Source organism: Pisolithus orientalis (genome assembly GCF_024613125.1).
Source record: "Pisolithus orientalis strain OTSU chromosome Unknown F5J12scaffold_4, whole genome shotgun sequence".
Taxonomy (NCBI): Eukaryota; Fungi; Basidiomycota; class Agaricomycetes; order Boletales; family Pisolithaceae; genus Pisolithus; species Pisolithus orientalis.
Window position 1 is genome coordinate 188,600 of NW_026260785.1, and position 21,540 is coordinate 210,139.

Below are 21,540 nucleotides of genomic sequence, written 5' to 3' on the forward strand. Positions count from 1 at the left end.
ATGGTACTGGGAGTGCCCAGGAGGGTTGTGCTTCACCTGAGCCTTCAGGCAGGCTTTTCTTCAGCTTAGATGTACTAGTTAGTTGGTGAATGGTTTGTTTATGATAGAATGAATGCCAGATTGGACCTCCACATCATTCTCAGCTCTCACAGTACTGATTAGTTCCAGGATACATGGGGCATTGGTGGGGAAACAGTGCAGGAGATGACTGCCAGCAGGTTTCTGAAGAGATCAATGGTGCTGATAGCATATTCTATTGATTATACTATAGTGTACCCCAGCATTTGCTGAGGTTTCCCTGAGGGAAAGTCCCTGATGAGCCAGAATGGTGATTTCTTAACTTGTGTTAAAGCAAGGAGGCTTAGTGGTGCAAAATCACTGTTTGGCATTGTTTGTTTGTTGACAAATCATTCAGTAGACCATGTGATACATTATGTAAGCATTGGTGAGCATCTCACCATGTTTTATATATGTTCCCAAGGACTACATCCCCAGTATATCACAAAGTTACATAATTGTCACAATGAGCTCTCATTTTCATTTGGATATTCCATCATCAGTTTCTATTCAGATATTATGTAATATGGGTCATCAGAGAGCCATGACCAGCTGCTTTGATCCATCCACCAACACCTTGGACTCAATGATGATAGTTCACTTGCTACACCATGATTAATGAAAAACATGCAAACATTGGGACAATTTTGTGAGCCACTGTATATGGTCAGATGAGACCAGAATCAACAGGATTGGGTCAGATGGACAAGAGTATGTGTGGAAAAAGAAGGATGAAGGGCTTATTTCCAGAGAGGTCAAAGGTACAGTCAAGTTTGGAGGAGGTTCACTCATGGTTTGGGGACATATAGGGTGGAATGGTGTTGGGGTCTTGAGTGAGGTTGAGGGAAGGATGGATGCTGAACAGTATGTGGCCATTTTGCAGGAAGGGTTGCTTCAAAGCATGGAGGAATCTGGAATTCCAGAAGATGACATTATCTTTCAACAAGATAATGACCCCAAGCATACCTCTAGCAGAGCCCAGAAATGGTTTGAAGAGCAGGATATCAAGCTTCTAGACTGGCCTGCACAATCTCCAGACCTCAACCCAATTGAACACACTTGGAATCACCTCAAAAGATCTCTCTCAGGTTATGAGAGTGCTCCTACAGGAGTTCATCAATTATGGGAAAGGGTGGTAGTGGAGTGGGGGAAGATTTCTGTGGAAGAGGTTGAAAATGGATAGAAAGCATGCCTAGAAGGGTTGAAGCAGTTATCAAGGCCAAAGGAGCTCACACCAAGTACTAGATAGTTGGATTTTTATAAAGTCAAAAAACTGTCTGCATGACATGTCATATTCAAATGGTTGCTATTCTATCAATTCCTATCCAAATCATTTAATTCTTGGACCCATAGAAAGCCAAGAGTAAGTACTTTATTTCATACACTCATGGTTTAGGACTAGGGTTAGGGGTTATTGCATTTAGTCATAACTAGTGTGAAACATGTGGACAGTTTTTTGAGCCACTGTAGGTTGCATAGATTTCACATGTAAACTACTCTTTTTTCCTTCACTGTGAATACCATACTTTGGTTGTGTTCACTGGTGATACCAAAAGAGTCCTACAACCTTACACCAGATAGGAGGTAACCTAACCCTGGTGTGGCCAGAGGTAGGGGCTGTGAGTCTAGACTGTACTGGGCTTGAGTCCAGGAGTCATGTATGTGACACAGACACACATCAATCTCATTCTATTCAGCTCTTCTGAGCTGTGCAACATTGGAGATCATTGGACTGTGGACTTGACAGTTTCTATCAACATCAGGACAAAGTCACTCAAACATTTCTAGAACTAGGAACCAGATATGTGTTAATCTCCTGAATGCAACCTGCTCTGAATATTAATGTAATAATCCAGCTCCTCTTCACTGATGCTTGGTGTTAACTCCTGTAAGGCAACCATAAAATCCTCCATGGAAATATTAACCTCCATGTCTCCTGCAGACACCATTTCTGAGATGTAGAACTGAGAGGAAATTTGAGAGCATTGCAGAGCATTCAGGTAGGCTGTTCAAGGCATCACATCTAACTGTCATATTCAGATGCAGAAAAATCTTACCTCGTTTGTCCTCCAGCACTTGAACTTTCCTTGACAGGGCTTGCAGCATTGCATCTGCACACAAGGCATAAAAATCTGCTCCTGTATAAGTCATTTGACATTGACAAGCAATGGCATAAAGGTCCATGTCAGCATGCAGCTTGAATTTGCGAGTCAATGCCTGCAATATTGCCAGCTGTGCATTATGATCACTGCTGACACCCAAATAAATCATCCTGTCAAATCTATCCAGCACATTTCAATAAGGGTAAGGACATCAAAAAATAGATAATACCTCCCAGGACGAAGCAATGCTGAATCCAGCAGATCAGGTCGATTGGTTGCACCAATCACAAACACATCTGCCTCTCCAGTACCTATCCCATCCAATTCTGCCAGCAGCTGGCTAACAATGCGATCCATAACACCTCCCGAATCCCCTTGATTGCCTCTCTTGGGTGCCACTGAATCCAGTTCATCAAAGAAGATGATACATGGCCTGGCATCTCTGGCTTTTTGAAAAACCCTCCTAACATTGGCTTCTGATTCACCAATGTACATATTCAGAAGTTCAGGTCCCTTAATAGATAAGAAGTTCAGTGAACAAGATGTTGCCACTGCCTTGGCAAGCAAGGTTTTTCCAGTTCCTGGAGGGCCATAAAGCAAAACACCTAAAAAATATGTAAATGAGGAACACTGAAAAAAAGTATGAGATACCTGATCTCTTCTTAAGTCCCTGCTCAAACAGCTCAGGATGATCCAAAGGCAGTTGAACTGTATCAAGAATCTCAGTTTTAACACCAGCAAGTCCACCTACATCATCCCATCGCACACTTGGAATACTTGGCATACCCATACTCTGGGCTGAGGATGCCCTCAATCTATGTAGTACAGTTTCAAAGTGCCCAGCCTGCAAGACTGTTTCTGTCATCATGCATGAAGTGCTGTACAAATAAAGAGTCAACCCTATATCTCAGGTAGAACACAAGGAACTAACCTGGCCACAGAAAGGATTCTAGTTCGAAACACTAGGTGGACAATGTCAGATGCAACCACTGCAGCCATCTGAATTGCAAGAGATGTGATAGATACATCCTGTCCAAGAACATGGATCAACCTATCATCATCTAGTTGCTCCAGCAGTAAGTTGAGCCTTGCATGTTCATCAAGGGCCTGGAGGTAAAGTAATGAGCCATATTCTCATCAGACACATGAAGCCCTACCTCCCCCTCCATCTCACTGACAAAAGAAACACTGCCAGGCGCGACAGCCATGTCACTCGTTGTAGCAATTACAATAGCTTGGTTTGACACACTGTCCATGACCTTCTGCAAGGGTTGCCACAAAGCCCCACCTGCAAAAATGCATAAGTATTAAATGTAATCAAAGACCCATCTGTGCACACCTTCTCCCATCCTATGGACTAACTGATGCAGAGCATGGAAGTGACGTATGATGATTACACATGGTGAATGGTCAAGAGCACCCCCTAGCCACGCCTGTAGGCTCTCCACTCCAGGTTCACCTTCCGATAAAAGTTCATAGCAATTGACCTAGAACCACGATCAATAAATGAGACAGACAGAAATGAGGCACCAACTTCTACGACATGTAAGCCTAGCTTCCGAGCGACATCCATGGCAGCAGAGAACTTGCCAGCTCCTCGTGCGCCTTTTAAGAGAATAGACGGATGTATTGATTTGATGGCTTCTCCAAGGGAACTTGCATTTGACAACTGAGAAAGTTGGTCAGTCTTGCTAGGGTCGGAGTATATAGGTTGACCTAGGTAGCTCGTCAGACCATTGGGTGAAACGAGGGGAAAAACCGACCAATCCCAAGGTAATGACACATATCCGGAATACGGCTAGAGTGGGCGCCAACTTGCACAATGCGTGTGCCCTCTACATCCACAAAGCAACCAATATCAAGTGTAGCGGGGGTCGGCACGTCCTTGCCATGAAGCTGAGCCACCCCGGATTTAATGGGGTCATATTCCATAGACCGGACGACGAAATACACCAGCGCGCTTGCAAGATGACAAGGACCATGACTAGAGCAGACTTTCAACGGCAAGTCCAACGAACGACGACGGGCACGTACTGATTCTCGGGTAACACCCAGTACGGATCCAGGGCAGAATCTACATTAATAGACAATACAATGATGTCGCCCTGTTTTACTAGTCTCCGGGACGCGGTGAAATACGATCGTAAAGCAGCGATATAGGACGGCTCATACTTCCGGCTGTTGGAAAGCGGGGACAGTATGCGGGAGAGAGATATGCACTTCGCAACTGGGACAACGAGGGGCTCACTTCCCAATGGAAACACACGAACGACAGTGTGATCAGAAAACGATGGGCACAGGTTAAACAGCATGGAGGGCGACAACATTGCGAAATGCCTGAGGCCAAATCAATCGAGCATCACAAAAGAGATTGTCGGAGGCTTACTGTGCAGACTCCATCCCGTCTAGAGCGCAGACACGGACCATTCGACTTGTGCCTGACACAACATGTTGTACGAGTGCCTAGTCACTGGTCAAGGGACGACAACGACAATAAAACATGATCCATACCCAGTCACGAGTCAAAACCCCAAGGAGGCGCAAATCACTGGTACGAATGTAAATGGAGAGGTCATCCAGCTGCGGATTGACAGGACTTGGTAAAGGCTTGACAAAAAAAGTCACTCCGGGAGGATCTGTGACGAAAAATCTTAAGATAACCATAGCCAAGCCCTCCTGACCTTGCACCTTGCTCACCAGCATCGCGTAACGTTGTTGGGGGCGCAGCCAATGTCGACGAAACCAGAAACGATTCACTAATCTCCAAATTTTCTTGCCAACTGTCCTGGCCGGAAAGCGATTTGGTTTCCACAACAGGGTCGGTCCGCGGGGCAATTACCATTATACGTGTAACCCCCCGCGTCGCAATACCTTGCCGTCCAGGTAGAGTAAGATATACCTGATAAGAGTAGAACGGTGGTCCGCCTGGCGACGAGCCACTAGCGGAGAACGCGGAAAGCGGAAGAGAAATGTCCTCGCCATCGTGAATGATTGTAGACTGCTCGAAAAACCAGTTTTCAAGCGCTGGGCCCTCCGATGACGCTACCATGAACGCTTCGTGAGTCGATGCAGACAAAACAACTTCTTGCAAGGTCCCATGCTCTGCCTTTGTGACCTCCACGCATGCTGCAACAGTTGCACCGGCATGCGTCTGGGGTGGCTGGAAAATACCCGAGTTTCTTAAAAACCAGGACGGCCCAACCGCGAGGCTCGACACCTTGTATCTGAATGAGACGAACATCCTGACGAGGGACAGGTTGAATCCTCACCTTTGGATCGCAAGTAGCCCAACACAGTAGACCCTGAGCCTGTTTCTTGCTGACACCACCGCTGGTCGGTCTAATCCATATCGCCGCTTTCGAATCGCCCAAGTACAAGGAAGACCAGACGTCTTGTCCAAGAAAAACCGCTCCCGGAGTTTGCGGATCCTCCGGTAGGGTTTCCACTTTCACTGTGATAGGCTTGCTGAAGAAGAGGCTCATGCCGATGCAAGACAGCCAGTGAGGCTGGTGAGTAGATGTGATGTGATTCTCTCGGAGTGTGGGATTACATAAGCGACGATCTTCAACCTCACGCATAATGAATCGGGGGTACTCAAGAGGTGCTGCACGGGGTGGGAGAGGTTTTGGGCGCGGTGGGGGTCCACAGGGCCCACCAGAGACAGTTCTGGGCAAGTGAATCTGATACTCGGAGTGGCTTTCTGACCGACGTTTGCGAGTAGAAGTAGGCTCTTTTATGCATGCGGTGGAGGATGAGATGCTCTGCGCTTCTCTGATACCTGACAAAGTCCCTTACTTCAATGCTCCCATTTACCTGCAAAATAAATCAGCTATCGGCAAGGTCGACGAAATACTTGGCCCCATCAACGAGGTGTACTTTTCCATCAAAATGAATGAAGGCATGATCGCAAGTAGTTTTAAAAAGGGCGACAAAGTCTACATTGGAAGCGACAAACTACTTCCCGTCGAGCGTTTTCTTCCCAAACCGAAAGTTATAGGTATGGCACATCAAGCAGCTCCTGGCGTATCGACATTCATTGTTTGCAGGAAGGACCAGGGGGACCGGACCAGGAGTCGGCCGCCGTGGGCGAGGAGGCAATGCTATGCGAGGAGGACCTCAGCGTGGCAGAGGTCGCGGCAGAGGTATGCCCAACACGAGAGGTGTTCACCGCGGGGGTTTCAGGGGCAACTCGGGCGGTCGTGGAGGAGGGTGGGGTTCACGTGCAAGTTTTCGAGGCGGTCGGGGTGCGTGAACTGCGCTATTCATTCGGCAGGTCTTCAGCTAGAAACTGGCTTCTGTTGTACAATCGTTGGACGCGAGGCTGGATATGCAATGAGTAAGAGGAACGACCATTTTCATTGGCTACAAATCTATGCTTGAGCACTTTCGTCAAATACAGTCCACTGCGCTAGGTGTGTAAATAGGGAAGTAAGCCCCGAATAATGAAGCACCTGTGGCAGTACTAAATGCTTCTGTCAAGTGTCCTGAATGCGTTGCATATATCGTACAAGTATGTGTCAGTAACAGTCCTATTCCCCACCGTAGGCAAGTCCAATCGGAACCGTCATCAAAGCTGGATCCACAAGCTGCATATTGAGATATAAAGATTCAGCACTGAGATGCGACAAGCGGTTCATCTGCGGGGAGAGGCCTGCTTCATTTGGCGTTTTGGAGATTGCTGCCAGTTGGCTACTCCCGTAGGTTGGGCGACGCGTCAAGGCTAGGCCCTGGTAATCAGCTGAGAGGCCTTGCTCCAGGTGTGGACCAAGAGCTGCAACGATAACTGACGGAGGTACCTGGACCTGATGTTCCTCTCCGCTTTGTGTCGAGTAAACCGATGAAGAAGTAATAGTCGATGCTTTGTATGAGAGACCTCTGTGTAGATGGACAGCGGGAGGAAATCTTGACTCCATACGAGCTTGCACTTCTGAGGGGTCTTGGTGGTAATATTTGGAGCGAGGTGGGTCTTGATGCGACAGGCAAAGTTGGATGAATCACTGTTGCTGCATCTACACTCTGGTCCTTATCGGTAGTAGCTGCGTCTGTAACAATGGGCCGACATGTGTTGGTCGTGGCACTCGATGCCGACGCCATCTCCGCCTCAGAAGAGGGCGGTTTTGCTTTTTTGGTCAGGACCCTGCGCTATTCGACGACATTAGCATTCGATAGCTCAAACGCTAACGTGCGTAAAACTGACGTGACGAGGTTGTTCTCGAGGCGCACCTTGGTCCCAGCATCTCCATTTCCAACTGAGCAGTGCGACGACGGCAACAAACAGTCCGGCAGAGGTCCCGCAGACTGCGGTAGAAGCTGGTGTAAGAACGGTAGTCGAAAGGCTGCTAGAGGTAGCGAAATAGTGAGGGAGCACCAAGTGACTGCCTGCGCTCGGGTGCGCCAGCGGTGCAGGAGACAGTGGAGACATGGTGGAGAAGCCTGGGAGGCTAGGCAGACTGTTGACGTGAACCTGAATTCATACCACAAAGGGGACTATCCACGAGGCTGGGATGATCGATGACGGCTGACCCACCAGGGTCACCCATAGATCGCAGCGATGGTGAACTGGTGGTCGAGTAGTCGGCGATTTGAACTCGCCCATGCGAATTGTCACCAGCACCCGCAGCTGCGACTGGGGTCGATTCTGTACCAGTGAACCTTGACCAGATAACGACTAACCAGATTAGTAATACCGCTTACATGATGGTGCTGGCGTGACAAATCACACATGTCACAGCCATCTGCACGACGTTCACGGACGTGGGAGAACAGGAAGCTGATTAATGAGTCAATTTTACTTACGATCCTGCTAGGCCAAGTTCGAGCAACGTTTTCTGATTTCATTTCCACAGAGTCTGATTGGTAAATGGACTCTCCCTCTCCTGTCCGCCGCTGGAATAGTAGCGAAGGACTGTCCTGAGTGGTGCTGGTGCTCACAAGGTGCTTCCGGTCGCACGGAAGCAAATGGATGCAGATACCTTTTCTGGAAATGAGCGGCTTGAGGTCGGACATCCAATTGATTGCCGTAGTTGCCGAAGACGGCAACCTATGGAGGTTCTTTTGCCGCCCGGCTTTATTTGCAACGGATCCCGCTGCTAAGGCTCTTTCCCCCATCTCTCTCCCTCTCATCGATACCAACGCTCGTCTTCCAGCTTGTCGCCCAGCTATACCAGCTTCCATTCCATATCCCCCTCGCCTGTGTTCGCGAGGTCTGCTGCTCGGCTGCTGAGTTCCCTGCCGGAACCCCGCATCGACTTTAACTCTTAATTAACCGATCTTCCCCGGTCGATAAACTGACGCCGAGTCACCGTTGACGTTGATAACCGCCCCTGTTAAAACCCCAGGTCCCCGGCAATGCAAACCTCCTCAGAGGGCTTTGACGAACACTCTAAGTCATCGTGAGTCCACTAGGACATTGCTTTCTGCCACGCGTATTTTGGACAGCCTCATGTATCGCAGATCAAAACAACCAGTTGTACGCAATGCTAGAGCTTGCACTGTGTGTCGGGCTGCCAAGGTGGCATACACCGCCGCTGCATGTGTCTATGCTCACTTTTTCCCAGATGAAATGCGTCGGAGCAGAAGACGGTGAAAAACCCTGCCAGCGATGCAGAAGGACAAACTCAGAGTATGCATTACCCGATAGTTCTAGCAATATTTTCTTATCAAAACACATATCTAGATGTGTGTTCGAAAAACATCGACGGGGCCGCAAACCAGGTTCGAAGTAAGGCCTTTGTGACAACATACCACCCTACTCTCTCTCATTTTTGTGCAGGTTGTCCGAAGCATCCAAGATGTTGCGACGTCTCGAAAAGGGACTGAACGCTGCGAAGCTTAAGCAAATTAACGAGACGCCCACCACCCCTGTTTACACCGTCGACTCCCGCTCACCCCAAACTGATTCTTCTTTCGGCGGCTCAGTGGTCCGTCCCGATCAATATGGCTCGTCAGGTACCTCCATAGCTCATCCTCCATGACATTGCTCGCAAACATTGTCCTGTTTAGCAAAGTGTCCCCCCGACGGTGACGAAGAGGAAGACGGCGATCGGTCCGACGAGAAGTTCCCTGCTAAAATGATTCGCAGGGAAAACTCTTTCTTCAAAACCATACTCAACCCAGAGCACAAGTCCCCCTACCACACCGCCATACTGCTCCAAGCTGGAAATGATCCCAACCACCAGCAGTCGCGTCCTTCATCGCTTCTCGATGGATGTGATGACCCAATAACAACAGGACTTATCACCGAAGAAAAGGCACGAATCATTTTCGACCTCATCATGTTGCGTCTCAATCCATTCATCAACCTATTCGACCCGGCATTGCACTCTGTCGACTACGTTAGATCCAAATCCCCATTCCTGTTCACTGCTCTGATGATGGCTGGCTGCAAATTTTTCGAACCGAACCTTTACAAGGATTGCCTTCGCCTCGCTCACGAACTGGCTCTTTGTGCATTCTCGAAAGCATGGAAAGGAGTCGAGGTGGTCCAGGCATTCGCATGTATGACCTACTGGAGAGAACAAGAAGACAATGTGAGTCGCCCTTACTTTACTCGGGGCCTGGCTGACATACCACATTCCTGCAGTGCACGTGGACGTATATTGGTTACGTGAGCAGTGTGTCAAGAACCCGACTAAGTACTGATGTGTGAATGGCAAGGCTTGTCGCATGGCTGTCGAGCTTGGTCTCAATCGCTTCGTTGCGAAACCTCCCCCGAACGAAACGGAATTCCAGCTAAGGGAGCGAAGAAACCGCGAGCGAACGTATCTTGTCCTATTCATCCATGATCGAAGTCTTAGTATACAGACAGGCCGTCATTGGATGCTCCCCGAGGTGTGACCATTTCCCCTCTTGCTTACCTTTATCATGACATGCCCTGGCAGGACGAGCTTATAAGGCATTCGGATACCTGGCACCTGCATGGTAGTGCATCCACTCGTTGCCATGACGTTGTGGTGGCTGCCTTTGCTCAACTTCGTCGAACAGCGGTGGGTACAACCTAATGATTCTGTAGATTGGAAGTTAAGCACGGTGTTAGGCTGAGACGACCGACAAACTCACTGGTAGAAGCCTCAACAGTGGTGGCAATGGACAAGTGGACATCGACGCGGCGCTAAACACCGCAAATTACAAGCTTTCGCAATGGTGGTTGAAATGGGAACGTGAAATGCAGAAAGGTAGGGGAGTCTCACATCTCAAGGCATATAGTAACTCTCGGTTAACCCGCCGTGCAGCGAATGGCGAACCATTTCACTTCTCCTTTATCCATTTCTTTCAGCTCTATACATCCCTCTTTTTGAATAGTTTCGGTGTACAGGACAATGTCCCTCAAGTAGGTAACTCGTCTTCTTTCCGTGAATCTGAGGTGTTGAGCCCGTCTGCACCAGGCGAACCGTAAAAGTAATCATTCGAGAGCTCTATCGGCGTGTTTTGATCATGCAATGAGCGTTCTCCGTATTGCTTCCAAGGATTTCAGAGAACTCGGGGTTCTGGTACGCATGAGCAAACCCTGTTGCTTTGTTAGCACACCAACCATCGTTTGTCCTTAAAGCAATATGGACAAGAAACCGCGACAGTAATGACAGCATACTCCGCCATAATGTTGTTGAGAGTGAGTCACCCATAGCACGGGTAGGATGTAGCTGAGCGCATTAGCAGCTTCTCCGAAGTTCTAGCAACGAGTTACCTGATGGCGCTGCTAATGATATCTACGACACAATAGCTCGGACCGCAGAAGCATACAACGCAGCTGCTCAGCTCTCCCCGACTTCATCAACCGCAAGCTATCATGCGCGTTTTTTATGGCACCTGATTCGTGTGCACCGCACACGGTCAAGTGCTTCCCAAGAGCGGACTCAGCAAGACGTCCATTTAGACCCTACTATTCAAAGTATGCCTGTCATTGATTGTATCAGCCTTTGTTGCAAACTTCGATTGAATAGGGCCTACTACAGTAGCGGCTCAGCCGCCGACATCGCCGCCTGATGATCTACAGGTTTATTACCCAGTACGTGGCACGCAAGAGCCGTATCCTCAAAGAGATCAACCCAACGGCGCGAGTATTCCTTTCGTCACAAGCAACAGAGGTGGACCTGCACCGGCCGTGTCCAATATGAACATGATTAACTACACAACCGCTGACGACAACTACTACCGGATGATGCTGTTCCACCTTGGGCTTGATGAAAGCGTCGCAGTTCCCCCGAATGAGCAGTTCCGTAATCCGTCATACACTGACAGCATGAATGGGCATTATACTCAGTATACCTATCCACATACACAAATCCTTCCGCAGAATGATTTTGTAGGCAACTGAAAGCTGTTTGTAGCATCTGTGTAGAATACATCTATGGTACCCGACAGACCCCTGGCCCTCTGCGATGCAGTCCTGCCTGCCCTGCGGTCGGGATGGGTGTGTGCCCTAACGGTCATTTCCGATAGCAAATATTGCCACTTCATGACCGAGCGCCACCGCTAAAACTGGCTGGGCGCAAGCCGCCATGAAGTCGAAATCACGGATGCGATGTGGTGGAGGCGCAATATTAATAACACTAGGCTGTGCGTGCACGTATCCAACATTGTGGACATGAATGACGGCTCCTCTTGCATTTGAATAAGCAGAGATTGCAAAATAGTCCGGGTTCGTCAGACACCACCTACAGCAAAGACCTGGGTACCCATGATTGACCAACCAAGGAGAAAGACAAACCGGAAGGTGTATCCACCATCAGGGAAACTGGTTCCGACATGCAAAGGCTTGCCTCCACGAAGTTTCGATAGATCCCAGATAGCAAACCTTGGGCCGCAGGAGACACCTACACTATGTCGAGAGGATAATCGTCATCCGCAAAGAAATAGCAGCGATACGAACTGCCTACATATCAGCACTGTCGCGTCTCCAGGCTGCGAACCCGCTTCCCTGCGATGACGTTCCCATCAACGAATTCGAAATGGCCCGCGGTTCTGTAAGCTCAGCAACGATGGAATGTCTCCAAGTGCCTTGCTCTGTTTGATTTGGATCGGTCCTCCAGTCTGTTAAATACACAGAGCCACGACAATCTGCCACAAGAAACTCTTTACTACTATGAGGATGTGAATCGACCGTGGTTAGAGGGTGAGGGAATGCGATGGCATAGGCTGTGGGTTGAGGACGAGGACTGGGCGAGGACGAATCATCATTGGCAGACGATCCCTCCGAAGGCATCGCAGAAGAGATATCCAGTGGAGGAATTAGGTCCCACACCATGAGCATCTTGTCATCTTGCGTTCCATATTAGTGAGCAATACGACAGGGAAGGCGAGGATAGGTTACCCGAAACAGTGGCGACGTATCGCATGTTATCTTCGTCGCGACCTCCACAAAAACACATATCGTTGACCATCCCATGGTGACCACTGAGGCCACCCCCAAATTGAAACGTGGTCTCTGCAGAAGAGGAACTTTTGGTCAAGAGGTGTAGACCGAAGTCAATCCCAGCCGCCGCAATCCTGGACATAGCACGTCAATCCTTGTCCTGCACGCGAAAGTGGAATCTCAACAAACTCGACTACCCATTCGTCACTGCGACTAGGAGAAACAGAACGAGGCGACCAGGCCAGCGCAGTGACCCTGTTGCCAACGTGAAAAGTTGCGAGTCTCCTCGACGTAGTACCAGTGCTCTGTAGTAATCAATTATGATGTACCGACGCACGACGAGCGGCGTGGAGTATCGCGACTCACTATCTGGTAAACTTCGACTGAATGTTCCCCTCCTAAGGCGAGAAGATCGGTGCCGTCCTCGTTATGGCAGGAACGGACGACATACACGTCTGCACCGTGATTCAACCGCAAGACGTCGTTCATGATGTCAAGCCTGAGACCGTCCGTCGCGACGTTCACAATTATTCAAACGAGTACTTTGTGCAGTGGTGTTAGTGAATAAATGTTTTATGACTGGCTTCCGACTAGTTGCCGGTCCGTGGGACCATCGATATCGTCGTACAGTTCTCATACTCACCGATCCCGATGACTTCAAACGGTCCTACGGCCTTCGACCACAACAAGGTCACTGTAGTTTATGTGCTGGGGGGCCCCGGCGCGGGTAATTTACACCGTTCACAAGGTTCCAGCGAGACCGACTTCAGTTGTAGGTAAAGGCACTCAATGCACAAGGCTCGCTGAAGATTTCGACTTCTGCCACCTGTCAGGTGAATGGTATTTACTCCCTCAAACTAACTCGATGTCACCAACGTCATCGTTGTTATCATCGTAGCGGGAGACCTCCTCCGCGCCGAACAGAATAGAGATGGCTCTCAGTACGGGGTATTGATTCGAACGTGCATTCGTGAAGGCACCATCGTGCCCAAGGAGGTCACCAGCAAGCTTCTCGAGAATGCCATGGCTGCTGAGATCCAAAGCCGATCTAGTCACAGGTGGCCTAACGGCAAGGGTCGCTTTCTAATCGATGGTTTTCCTCGCAAGATGGACCAAGCTGAGCTATTCGATGAAGTGGTATGTCGACAATCGACAGTATTAACACGTCCTCGTAAACATCTCATCGTGCCAGGTCTGTCCTGCATCCCTCGTCATACACTTCACGACAACCGAGGATGTGATGGTTGAGCGCCTTCTGGAACGCGGAAAGACCAGTGGACGCGAGGACGACAACATCGAAAGCATCCGAAAGCGCTTCAGTAGGTATACTTCCCACCAACGTGTTCATTGGTAATCTTGCTGTTCCGAAGGGACGTACTACGATCAAACCATGCCGGTCATCGAGCACTATTCCAAACTCGGCAAACTAGTGGAGGTATGTGTGCCAGTCTTCGAGATTCACGACTCGCCGCCTTTCACTGCTCTCATAGATTGATAGTACAAGACCCATAGATAAGGTCTATGAAGAGACGAGTGGGATCATTAGGAAGCTCTTGTCTTGATGTCTATACCCTCTTCTTGTGGAGCAAGTACGCTCAGATAGAAAACATGTCTGCTTAGCCATATACCAGAAGGTTTTGGGGCTCAGTCGCCTCACAGAAAGCCTTGCCTTCCTTCGGCTATCTTGAGAATCGAACCATCTGAGCAGACAAGGCGGGCCTTCTCATCCACTTCCCGCTAAACTGGCTTGAGTCTGATGCCAACCAATGGAGTAGAGAAACTGACGGGTATCCACTCCCAACTACCGCAACGGAAATACTCCACCACTGTTGGTCCATCGCTATCCTCGCAGATATCCCCACTTTCCTTGTACCTCAAACGTATGTGATTACCGTCTTGATAAGCTGCCATGAGAACGGCGTATGCCTTCGCCGCAAATGCCTCTCTTGTTTGAGGGGTATCAGACCTGAACACTGGATCACGCTGTGGTCGAACGACCACAACATCTAGTGATGCACCCTGTGGCGGTTCTGTTGAGAACTGAGGAGTAATACGGAATGCAGGTTCCAGGCGATCCACGTTGACCGTCGATAAGAAATACGCAAACGGGCCAGACAAGTCTAATGGACCTTTGTGAGGCACGAGTGCTTTCATATTGGCGTCGTAGACTTGAACGACACCAGTCGACGACAAGGGGAAGAGTTTGACCCGACTCTGGTACCATCGAGCTATATTCTGCTGGGCTGCGACTTTGAAGCGCTCTATGCCAGGAATTTCTTTGCGCAGCAGTTCCGAATCTTCCAGTATGGAAGCATGGAGTGCTGCAGACGTGACGACAACCGAAATAGTGCTGTGACAGGGGATCTGTTGGGTGGGTCCCTCATAAAGAGTAGTTCGTGCCAAGGTCAGCGGCTTTGGCTTTGAACGAGCGATAAAAGCATCCAAAGATAATAGTTTGTGCGCGACAGCGGGGCTTTCTGAAGTGGGCGGGAAGAGGGATGAGAATAGCGCATTGGCGGTTCCGCATGGAACAAGGGCGAAGGTTATTGTACGAGCGGTGTCGAATACATGGCCTGACAGCGCATTTACGACCTCGTGAAGCGTACCGTCTCCGGAGCCAAGGACGACGACGACTTCCCCTCGATGTTTTTGAAGGAAGTCGGTGACAACGGTGCCCGCATGACCAGCGTGTTCCGTAGCCACGATGGCCGAAGGCTCTATGCCACTACTGTCGAGGCGTGGAAGGACATGGTTCTGGAAGAATTCCTTTGCAGTGCTGTCTCCAGAGACTGGATTGTACAGTACGAGGACTGCAGCGGACATGGACTGTGGAAACTATCATTTGTATCAGACGAGCAGTCACCTCCATTGCGCACAGACATCACCTCGACAGAGACTTGAGAAGCCCTTCAAGATCAGATAAGAAGCAGTGGCTGATTGGGTCCCAGGATGTTCTTTATGCGCCGTCTCAGTACTGCGGCGCCTGGCATATTCTTTCCAAACCCATTCCAGAGATATCGAATGTCGACCGCTCCCTCCTTCAAGCCGTTTAAACTAGCCCTGATCCAACTTGGGGGTGTCGGACCAGACAAGTCGGCCAACCTAAAGCATGCGCGTGAGATGATACTGAAGGCAGCGGAAGGAGACGGGTCTGCTGGTTCCAAGCCGTCGCTTGTCGTCCTGCCAGTATATATATCTCCCATCTCCCATCCCTGCTTCCTGACGCAGTCTCTTAGGAATGTTTCAATTCGCCTTATGGTCATGCACATTTCCCAACCTACGCGGAGACAATTGGGTTCACCAAAGCAGATGACATCGAGGTCCAGACATGTAAGAGTGAAAGCGTGAAGATGCTTTCTTCTACTGCCAGGGAGGCTAATGTCTGGTTGGTCGGAGGTAGGTTTCATACAAGGGTCTTTACTGCATCCCACTCAGTTTACCGTTGAGGTTCCATCCCGGAAAGAGATGCATCCGATCAGAGATTATACAACACATGTACTGTATATTCACCGACCGGCAAGTTCATTCTCGCAGCTCGTCGTGCTGACCCTTACTTATGATATTTTGTCAGGTGCACTGGTAGCAACACACCGCAAAGTCCATCTGTTCGACATCGATATTCCAGGGAAAATAACGTTTAAAGTAGCCTTGCCGGATCTCATCTCGATGCACGCTAACGATCTTCCTATCAGGAGAGCGAAACACTCACGGGCGGTTCTTCATTGAACTTTTTTGATACCGGTAATCATCCAAGCTTTCTTACCAAGTCCCTTGGGGCTAATCGAGGACCAGAATTTGCACGCATTGGTCTCGGTATATGTTATGATGTCAGATTTCCAGAGCTAGCTATGATATCCGCACGAAAAGGTTTGGCGTCATTGTGAAATGCTCGATGCAAGACCGATGTCGTTCGTAGGATGTCATGTGCTTATTTACCCCGGGGCTTTCAACCTGACCACGGGGCCACTTCACTGGAGCTTACTTCAACGTGCACGGTACGGAAGAATCTGAGAAACCTTTGCGTGGATTCACGACTTGCATGCAGGGCGGTCGACAACCAAGTTTTCTTTGCCATGTGCAGCCCGGCTCGTGATATGAATGCAGGCTACCACGCCGTAAGTCCCGGTAATTAAACACGACCTCCCTTTTTGACAAATGGGATAGTGGGGACATTCTATGGTTGTGGATCCCTTGTGAGTGTTGCTTGCGATTGTCCCTGAATCAGAAGTAGCTGAAGAGCGAATGTTCAGTGGCAAGATACTAGCTGAAGCAGAAGTGGGCGAGAGCGTCGTCCAGGTATCGATTGGTAAGGGAGCGCCGTGCATGTGCGACCACTAACCAAGTGCAACTGTACAGACCCGACGGTATTGTATGATGCGAGGGCAGGCATTCCTGTAACTACACAGAGGCGTTTCGACGTGTACCCTGATGTGAACAATGCGCAATAGGAGCGATTGGGGTTTTATGTATTAGAATTTAGATCCAAATAGGAGCAATGCAGAACCTTGTGCCTAGTGTCTTTGGTCCTGTCCTCCGTGCACTGCACGCAAAGGCCTGGTGGCATCCCTCTACACGAAATCCAGAACTGGCCACTACTAGTACTTCGTCCCAGTTCGGACGAGTCGAAGTGGGTCAAATTACCACTTCGGGAGGTGCACTTCGATCTACCTTGAACTGAGTTCGGTTCGTGCGGCAACACTAGGTCAAGACGTGCATCGCTCATGTGTTCTCGGGGTGAGTTTGTAATCCCTCGTGAACTCACCCCATTACACTTCGTTGTTAAGTATCGAAGTGGGTCGAACAGGCTAACAGCCCGCCTCGACGAGTCGAAGCTTGATTCTATTCGGTTCACCTTGTGGCGATACTACGTTGGTCCGTTACTGTCGCGGAGAGGAAGGACATGGTTCTTGAAGAATTCCTGTCCAGATCTCTCTGTAGAGACTGCTCCATTGCGCACAGACGTCACCTTGACGGAGGCCTTCAAAGAGCAAGTTAGATAAGGAGCAACGGCCAATTAGGTCCCAGGATGCTCTTCATGCGCCATCTCAGTCATACTGTAGCGCCCGGTACTTTCTTCCCAAACCCTTTTCAGAAATGTCGAATGTCGACTGCACCCTCCTTCAAGCCGTTTAAACTTGCTCTGATCCAACTCGGGAGTATCGGACCAGACAAGTCGGCCAACCTAAAGCATGCCTATGAGATGGTATTGAAGGTGGCAGGAGGAGACGGGTCTGCTGGTTCCAAGCCGTCGCTTGTCGTATTACCAGTGTGTACGTCCACCGTCTCACAGCCCTGCTTCCTGATGCAGTCTCTCAGGAGTGTTTCAATTCGCCCTATGGTCGTGTCTCAAAGTACGCAGAGACCATCGGGTTTACTAAAGCAGATGACATCGAGGTCCAGACGTGTCAGAGTGAAAGTGTGAGGATGCTTTCTTCTGCCGCCAAGGAGGCCAATATCTGGTTGGTCGGAGGTAGGTTTCATACAAGGGTTTTTGCTGCATCCCACTCAGCTTATCGTTGAGGTTCCATCCCGGAAGGAGATGCAGACAACAAATTTTACAAGACATGTACCGTATATTCACCAACTGGCAAGTTCATCTCGGTGTTCGTTGCGCCGACTCTTACTTGCGATATTTTGCCAGGTGCACTAGTAGCGATGCACCGCAAAGTTCATCTCTTCGACATCGATATTCCAGGGAAGATAACGCTCAAAGTAGCTGTGCGAGATCTCGCCACGACGCACGCTAATGATCCTTCTTTCAGGAAAGCAAAATGATCTCGGGGGGTTCTTCTATGAACTTCTTTGATACTGGTGGTTCCAAGTCTCTCTACCCGATCTGTTCAGGCTAATTGAGGACCAGAATTTGCACGCATCGGTCTCGGCATATGCCATGATGTTAGATTTCCAGAGCTAGCCATGATATCCGCACGGAGAGGTTGGACTCATTTGAAACGCTCGATGTGGGACTGATGTCATTGCATAGGATGTCATATGCTTATTTACCCCGGGGCTTTCAACCTGACGACGGGGCCACTTCACTGGAGCCTACTTCAACGTGCACGGTATGAGAGAGCTTCTCCGCAAGAGGTTTTGTGAGGATTCATGTTACGCATGCAGAGCGGTCGATAACCAAGTTTTCTTCGCCATGTGCAGCCCGGCGCGAGACATGAGTGCACGCTACCACGCGGTGAGTTGCGGTAATCAAACGCGGCCACATCTCTTTTTGACAAATGGGATAGTGGGGACATTCTATGGTTGTGGATCCCTTGTGAGTGTTGCTTGCGATTGTCCCTGAATCAGAAGTAGCTGAAGAGCGAATGTTCAGTGGCAAGATACTAGCTGAAGCAGAAGAGGGCGAGAGCGTCGTCCAGGTATCGATTGGTAAGGGAGCGCCGTGCATGTGCGACCACTAACCAAGTGCAACTGTACAGACCCGACGGTATTGTATGATGCGAGGGCAGGCATTCCTGTAACTACACAGAGGCGTTTCGACGTGTACCCTGATGTGAGCAGTGCACAGTAGATAGGAGTGGTTAGGGGTTTTGTATTAGATCCAAATAGGGATAAGTCAAGGCAATGCAGAACATTCTGGCATTTTCGTCGGCCTTCCACAGCTTTTGACGACCGGCGTCCCTTCAAAAAACCCTCCGAGGTCGGCCATCCAGTGTCATTCGCTTGCCCTCAGTCCTTTCCCGGTAGTCCAGCACTCACCACCATGGTAAAGGAAACGTGAGTAACAACAAAGGCTTGTCCACCGACTCGCTATCGACTTATTCGGCAATCTAGCAAATATTATGACCTCCTCGAGGTACCTGTCGATGCTTCCGAGAGTGACCTCAAGAAGGCCTACAGAAAAAAGTAAGTCGTTTTGTACAGCGATTGCAAGTCCGCCCAACTCTCGCAACCTCCTTAGAGCCCTCAGACTACATCCCGATAAAGGTGGCGATCCAGAACTCTTCAAGGAGGTGACACATGCGTATGCCATCTCCTACCTTATGGTTATCCGCCCCTCACCATTCACTTAGGTACGAGATTCTGTCGGACTCAGATAAACGTAGAATATATGATTCCCGAGGTGAAGCTGGTCTTTCCGAGCAGGGTGGCATGGGAGGTATGGATCCACAGGTATGGACATCGATCTCATCGCTCTTGGTACCCATCTCCTTACTATCCCCCTCAGGATCTTTTCAGTCAACTCTTTGGTGGTGGCGGCTTCTTCGGCGGTGGCGGCAGCAGAAATCAAGTCCGTAAAACTAAAGATCTCGTCCATCGTGTCCATGTATCTCTCGAAGATCTTTATCGTGGAAAGACCACCAAACTCGCACTAACCCGCAACATTCTATGCTCAAAGTGTGGTGGTAAAGGCGGCAAGGAAGGCGCAGTCCGGCCCTGTGGTGGGTGCGGCGGGCGTGGCGTCAAGCTCACACTTCGCCAGATGGGCCCTATGATCCAGCAGATACAGTCCTCCTGCGACGATTGTAATGGTACCGGGGAGGTTATAAACCCGAAAGATCGGTGCAGTCAGTGCAAGGGTAAAAAAGTCCTTCCGGAAAAGAAGATACTCGAGGTACACATAGACAAGGGCATGAAGGGCGGTCAGACAATTACCTTCCGCGGAGAGAGCGATCAATCCCCAAATGCCGAGTCTGGAGACGTTGTCATCGTCGTCGAAGAAAAGCCTCATGACCGCTTCAAGCGCCAAGAGAACAACCTCATCACCGAACTCGAAATTGACCTCCTTACCGCACTCGGTGGTGGCGAAGTCGCCATCAAACACCTCGACGATCGTGCCCTGCTCATCAGGTTCATACCGGGGGAAGTTGTTAAGAACGGTATGATTATCGTATGGTTCAACGTGGTTATCGTATCCTGACATGTCTTCAGAATCAGTCAAAGTCATCCGCGGCCAAGGTATGCCGTCTCAACGGCACCATGAGCCTGGCGACCTTTACGTCAAATTCATCGTTAAATTTCCGGATAACATTGATTCTTCCAAAGTCGGGTTACTGGAAAAGGCGCTTCCACCACGTAACCCGATGCCGCACTTCCCCAAGAACGTGCATCTGGAAGAGGTCGACTTAGACGAACCAGATGCACGTTCAGCGAATGCAATGGCGGATGATGCAATGGACGAGGATCACGATGGAGAACCGCGGGTACAGTGCGCGAACCAATGAGGTCGTGGTGGATTTAGGACACTTTCATTGCTCACATTCGTACGACTAGTACCCTGGGGGCACCATAGATCACTGCATCTTGTTCTGCAATTTCATCTCATTTAATAGGTACCAGCAATAATTGTAAGAAATGTACTAATTAACCAGAAACATCCCAGCGAATCTGTGAGGTATCATCAGAAACAGAAATCGAGGCCTCACCGTGAAGGCAACTCACTTCTGGATTAAGCCTGTACTTTTCGTATGCTTCGCGGTTGAAAAAGCTAACTTCCGTCTCGTTTTCTGTAAGTCGTCGCTCGAAAAAATTAGATCAGTGGCCGAGAAAATGAATGAAAGGGACCAACCAAGACCAACTTCTGCCAGGGTCTTGCTCTCGTCACCTAGAATCCAGTCATCGTGGTCCAGGTTGATTATCAGATTCGAAGTCTGTGATACGGGTGAATATTGGGGACTACGCTATCATACAATCTTACCTTGGCGCCGTGCGCTTTGGTGTACAGTTTGAGTGTGTCTGTTGTGCGGTTAGACGTCGTCCAAGGCTCGTTGCGCATGTAAAACACCTAGATCAACATTGCGGTAAGCTTTCCAACCTGGCCCCGACTTCACGGCTGGTTCAGAGTGGGGGAGTCAGACCATGCGGATTTGATAAACAGCCAATGCATACCTTGCTTTGCGATGTTCTTCAGCTCTCCGACGGTTGTTTTCTGCAAGTCGAGTTCATGCAGGACCAGGCTTCTTTCTGTGCGATACTTGAACGACTTTATCACACGAACTGTAATGGTAGCCTTCGTGATGGGAAGGGCGACGTTGGTCAGGGCAGACATTTGTGTGCCGAGGGTGCAAGAGTTGTAGT

At 49.6% G+C, this 21,540-nt stretch overlaps 11 protein-coding genes across 11 annotated transcripts; 6 read left to right on the top strand and 5 right to left on the bottom strand.

The window, feature by feature from the left end:
* Nucleotides 1-1,676: 1,676 nt before the first annotated feature.
* F5J12DRAFT_804277 (AAA-domain-containing protein) lies at nt 1,677-5,719 on the bottom strand. Its single transcript, XM_051744491.1, has 14 exons — nt 5,429-5,719; nt 4,857-5,376; nt 4,671-4,795; nt 4,546-4,622; nt 4,194-4,496; nt 3,923-4,143; nt 3,694-3,875; nt 3,499-3,646; nt 3,317-3,447; nt 3,091-3,266; nt 2,811-3,037; nt 2,389-2,764; nt 2,115-2,338; nt 1,677-2,062 (listed from the first exon to the last, which is right to left on the bottom strand). Exons 1-14 carry the CDS (start codon nt 5,639-5,641, stop codon nt 1,866-1,868), a joined length of 3,120 nt encoding a protein of 1,039 aa, XP_051603326.1. The 5' UTR covers nt 5,642-5,719; the 3' UTR covers nt 1,677-1,865.
* Nucleotides 5,720-5,721: 2 nt separating this feature from the next.
* F5J12DRAFT_804280 (Gar1/Naf1 RNA binding region-domain-containing protein) lies at nt 5,722-6,513 on the top strand. The gene is made up of 3 exons (XM_051744492.1): nt 5,722-5,829; nt 5,881-6,156; nt 6,206-6,513. Exons 1-3 carry the CDS (start codon nt 5,739-5,741, stop codon nt 6,409-6,411), a joined length of 573 nt encoding a protein of 190 aa, XP_051603327.1. The 5' UTR covers nt 5,722-5,738; the 3' UTR covers nt 6,412-6,513.
* F5J12DRAFT_804284 (uncharacterized protein) lies at nt 6,514-7,831 on the bottom strand. The gene is made up of 3 exons (XM_051744493.1): nt 7,357-7,831; nt 7,137-7,301; nt 6,514-7,066 (listed from the first exon to the last, which is right to left on the bottom strand). Exons 1-3 carry the CDS (start codon nt 7,579-7,581, stop codon nt 6,689-6,691), a joined length of 768 nt encoding a protein of 255 aa, XP_051603328.1. The 5' UTR covers nt 7,582-7,831; the 3' UTR covers nt 6,514-6,688.
* Nucleotides 7,832-8,601: 770 nt separating this feature from the next.
* Nucleotides 8,602-10,782, top strand: F5J12DRAFT_714865 (fungal-specific transcription factor domain-containing protein; the record flags this gene model as incomplete). Its single annotated transcript, XM_051740911.1, has 12 exons — nt 8,602-8,670; nt 8,717-8,781; nt 8,836-8,880; nt 8,932-9,107; nt 9,162-9,688; nt 9,742-9,765; nt 9,816-9,989; nt 10,040-10,144; nt 10,195-10,333; nt 10,391-10,488; nt 10,544-10,648; nt 10,708-10,782. 12 exons carry the CDS (start codon nt 8,602-8,604, stop codon nt 10,780-10,782), a joined length of 1,602 nt encoding a protein of 533 aa, XP_051603329.1.
* A 795-nt stretch (nt 10,783-11,577) lies between these two features.
* On the bottom strand, nt 11,578-12,999 carry F5J12DRAFT_910417 (WD40-repeat-containing domain protein; the record flags this gene model as incomplete). Its single annotated transcript, XM_051749026.1, has 6 exons — nt 11,578-11,812; nt 11,866-11,976; nt 12,035-12,416; nt 12,469-12,644; nt 12,700-12,815; nt 12,877-12,999. The coding sequence occupies 6 exons, from the start codon at nt 12,997-12,999 to the stop codon at nt 11,578-11,580; spliced, it is 1,143 nt and encodes a 380-aa protein (XP_051603330.1).
* A 162-nt stretch (nt 13,000-13,161) lies between these two features.
* On the top strand, nt 13,162-14,072 carry F5J12DRAFT_903290 (adenylate kinase-domain-containing protein; the record flags this gene model as incomplete). Its single annotated transcript, XM_051748387.1, has 6 exons — nt 13,162-13,237; nt 13,287-13,343; nt 13,409-13,647; nt 13,703-13,829; nt 13,881-13,945; nt 14,001-14,072. The coding sequence occupies 6 exons, from the start codon at nt 13,162-13,164 to the stop codon at nt 14,070-14,072; spliced, it is 636 nt and encodes a 211-aa protein (XP_051603331.1).
* Nucleotides 14,073-14,163: 91 nt separating this feature from the next.
* On the bottom strand, nt 14,164-15,333 carry F5J12DRAFT_714176 (ATP-NAD kinase-like domain-containing protein; the record flags this gene model as incomplete). The annotated part of the gene is made up of 2 exons (XM_051740874.1): nt 14,164-14,247; nt 14,296-15,333. The coding sequence occupies 2 exons, from the start codon at nt 15,331-15,333 to the stop codon at nt 14,164-14,166; spliced, it is 1,122 nt and encodes a 373-aa protein (XP_051603332.1).
* Nucleotides 15,334-15,459: 126 nt separating this feature from the next.
* On the top strand, nt 15,460-16,958 carry F5J12DRAFT_888834 (carbon-nitrogen hydrolase; the record flags this gene model as incomplete). Its single annotated transcript, XM_051747286.1, has 9 exons — nt 15,460-15,696; nt 15,747-15,906; nt 16,082-16,152; nt 16,203-16,377; nt 16,427-16,505; nt 16,556-16,625; nt 16,675-16,703; nt 16,761-16,816; nt 16,867-16,958. The coding sequence occupies 9 exons, from the start codon at nt 15,460-15,462 to the stop codon at nt 16,956-16,958; spliced, it is 969 nt and encodes a 322-aa protein (XP_051603333.1).
* Nucleotides 16,959-17,494: 536 nt separating this feature from the next.
* On the top strand, nt 17,495-19,202 carry F5J12DRAFT_372131 (carbon-nitrogen hydrolase). Its single transcript, XM_051739082.1, has 11 exons — nt 17,495-17,576; nt 17,636-17,776; nt 17,827-17,980; nt 18,047-18,222; nt 18,273-18,321; nt 18,371-18,445; nt 18,494-18,602; nt 18,664-18,697; nt 18,750-18,778; nt 18,836-18,891; nt 18,942-19,202. The coding sequence occupies exons 2-11, from the start codon at nt 17,711-17,713 to the stop codon at nt 19,031-19,033; spliced, it is 840 nt and encodes a 279-aa protein (XP_051603334.1). The 5' UTR covers nt 17,495-17,576; nt 17,636-17,710; the 3' UTR covers nt 19,034-19,202.
* Nucleotides 19,120-20,928, top strand: F5J12DRAFT_804378 (uncharacterized protein). The gene is made up of 6 exons (XM_051744494.1): nt 19,120-19,239; nt 19,297-19,368; nt 19,424-19,486; nt 19,536-19,635; nt 19,691-20,342; nt 20,395-20,928. Exons 1-6 carry the CDS (start codon nt 19,226-19,228, stop codon nt 20,685-20,687), a joined length of 1,194 nt encoding a protein of 397 aa, XP_051603335.1. The 5' UTR covers nt 19,120-19,225; the 3' UTR covers nt 20,688-20,928.
* Nucleotides 20,827-21,511, bottom strand: F5J12DRAFT_714760 (uncharacterized protein; the record flags this gene model as incomplete). Its single annotated transcript, XM_051740907.1, has 5 exons — nt 20,827-20,969; nt 21,032-21,113; nt 21,161-21,198; nt 21,248-21,295; nt 21,352-21,511. 5 exons carry the CDS (start codon nt 21,509-21,511, stop codon nt 20,827-20,829), a joined length of 471 nt encoding a protein of 156 aa, XP_051603336.1.
* Nucleotides 21,512-21,540: the final 29 nt, after the last annotated feature.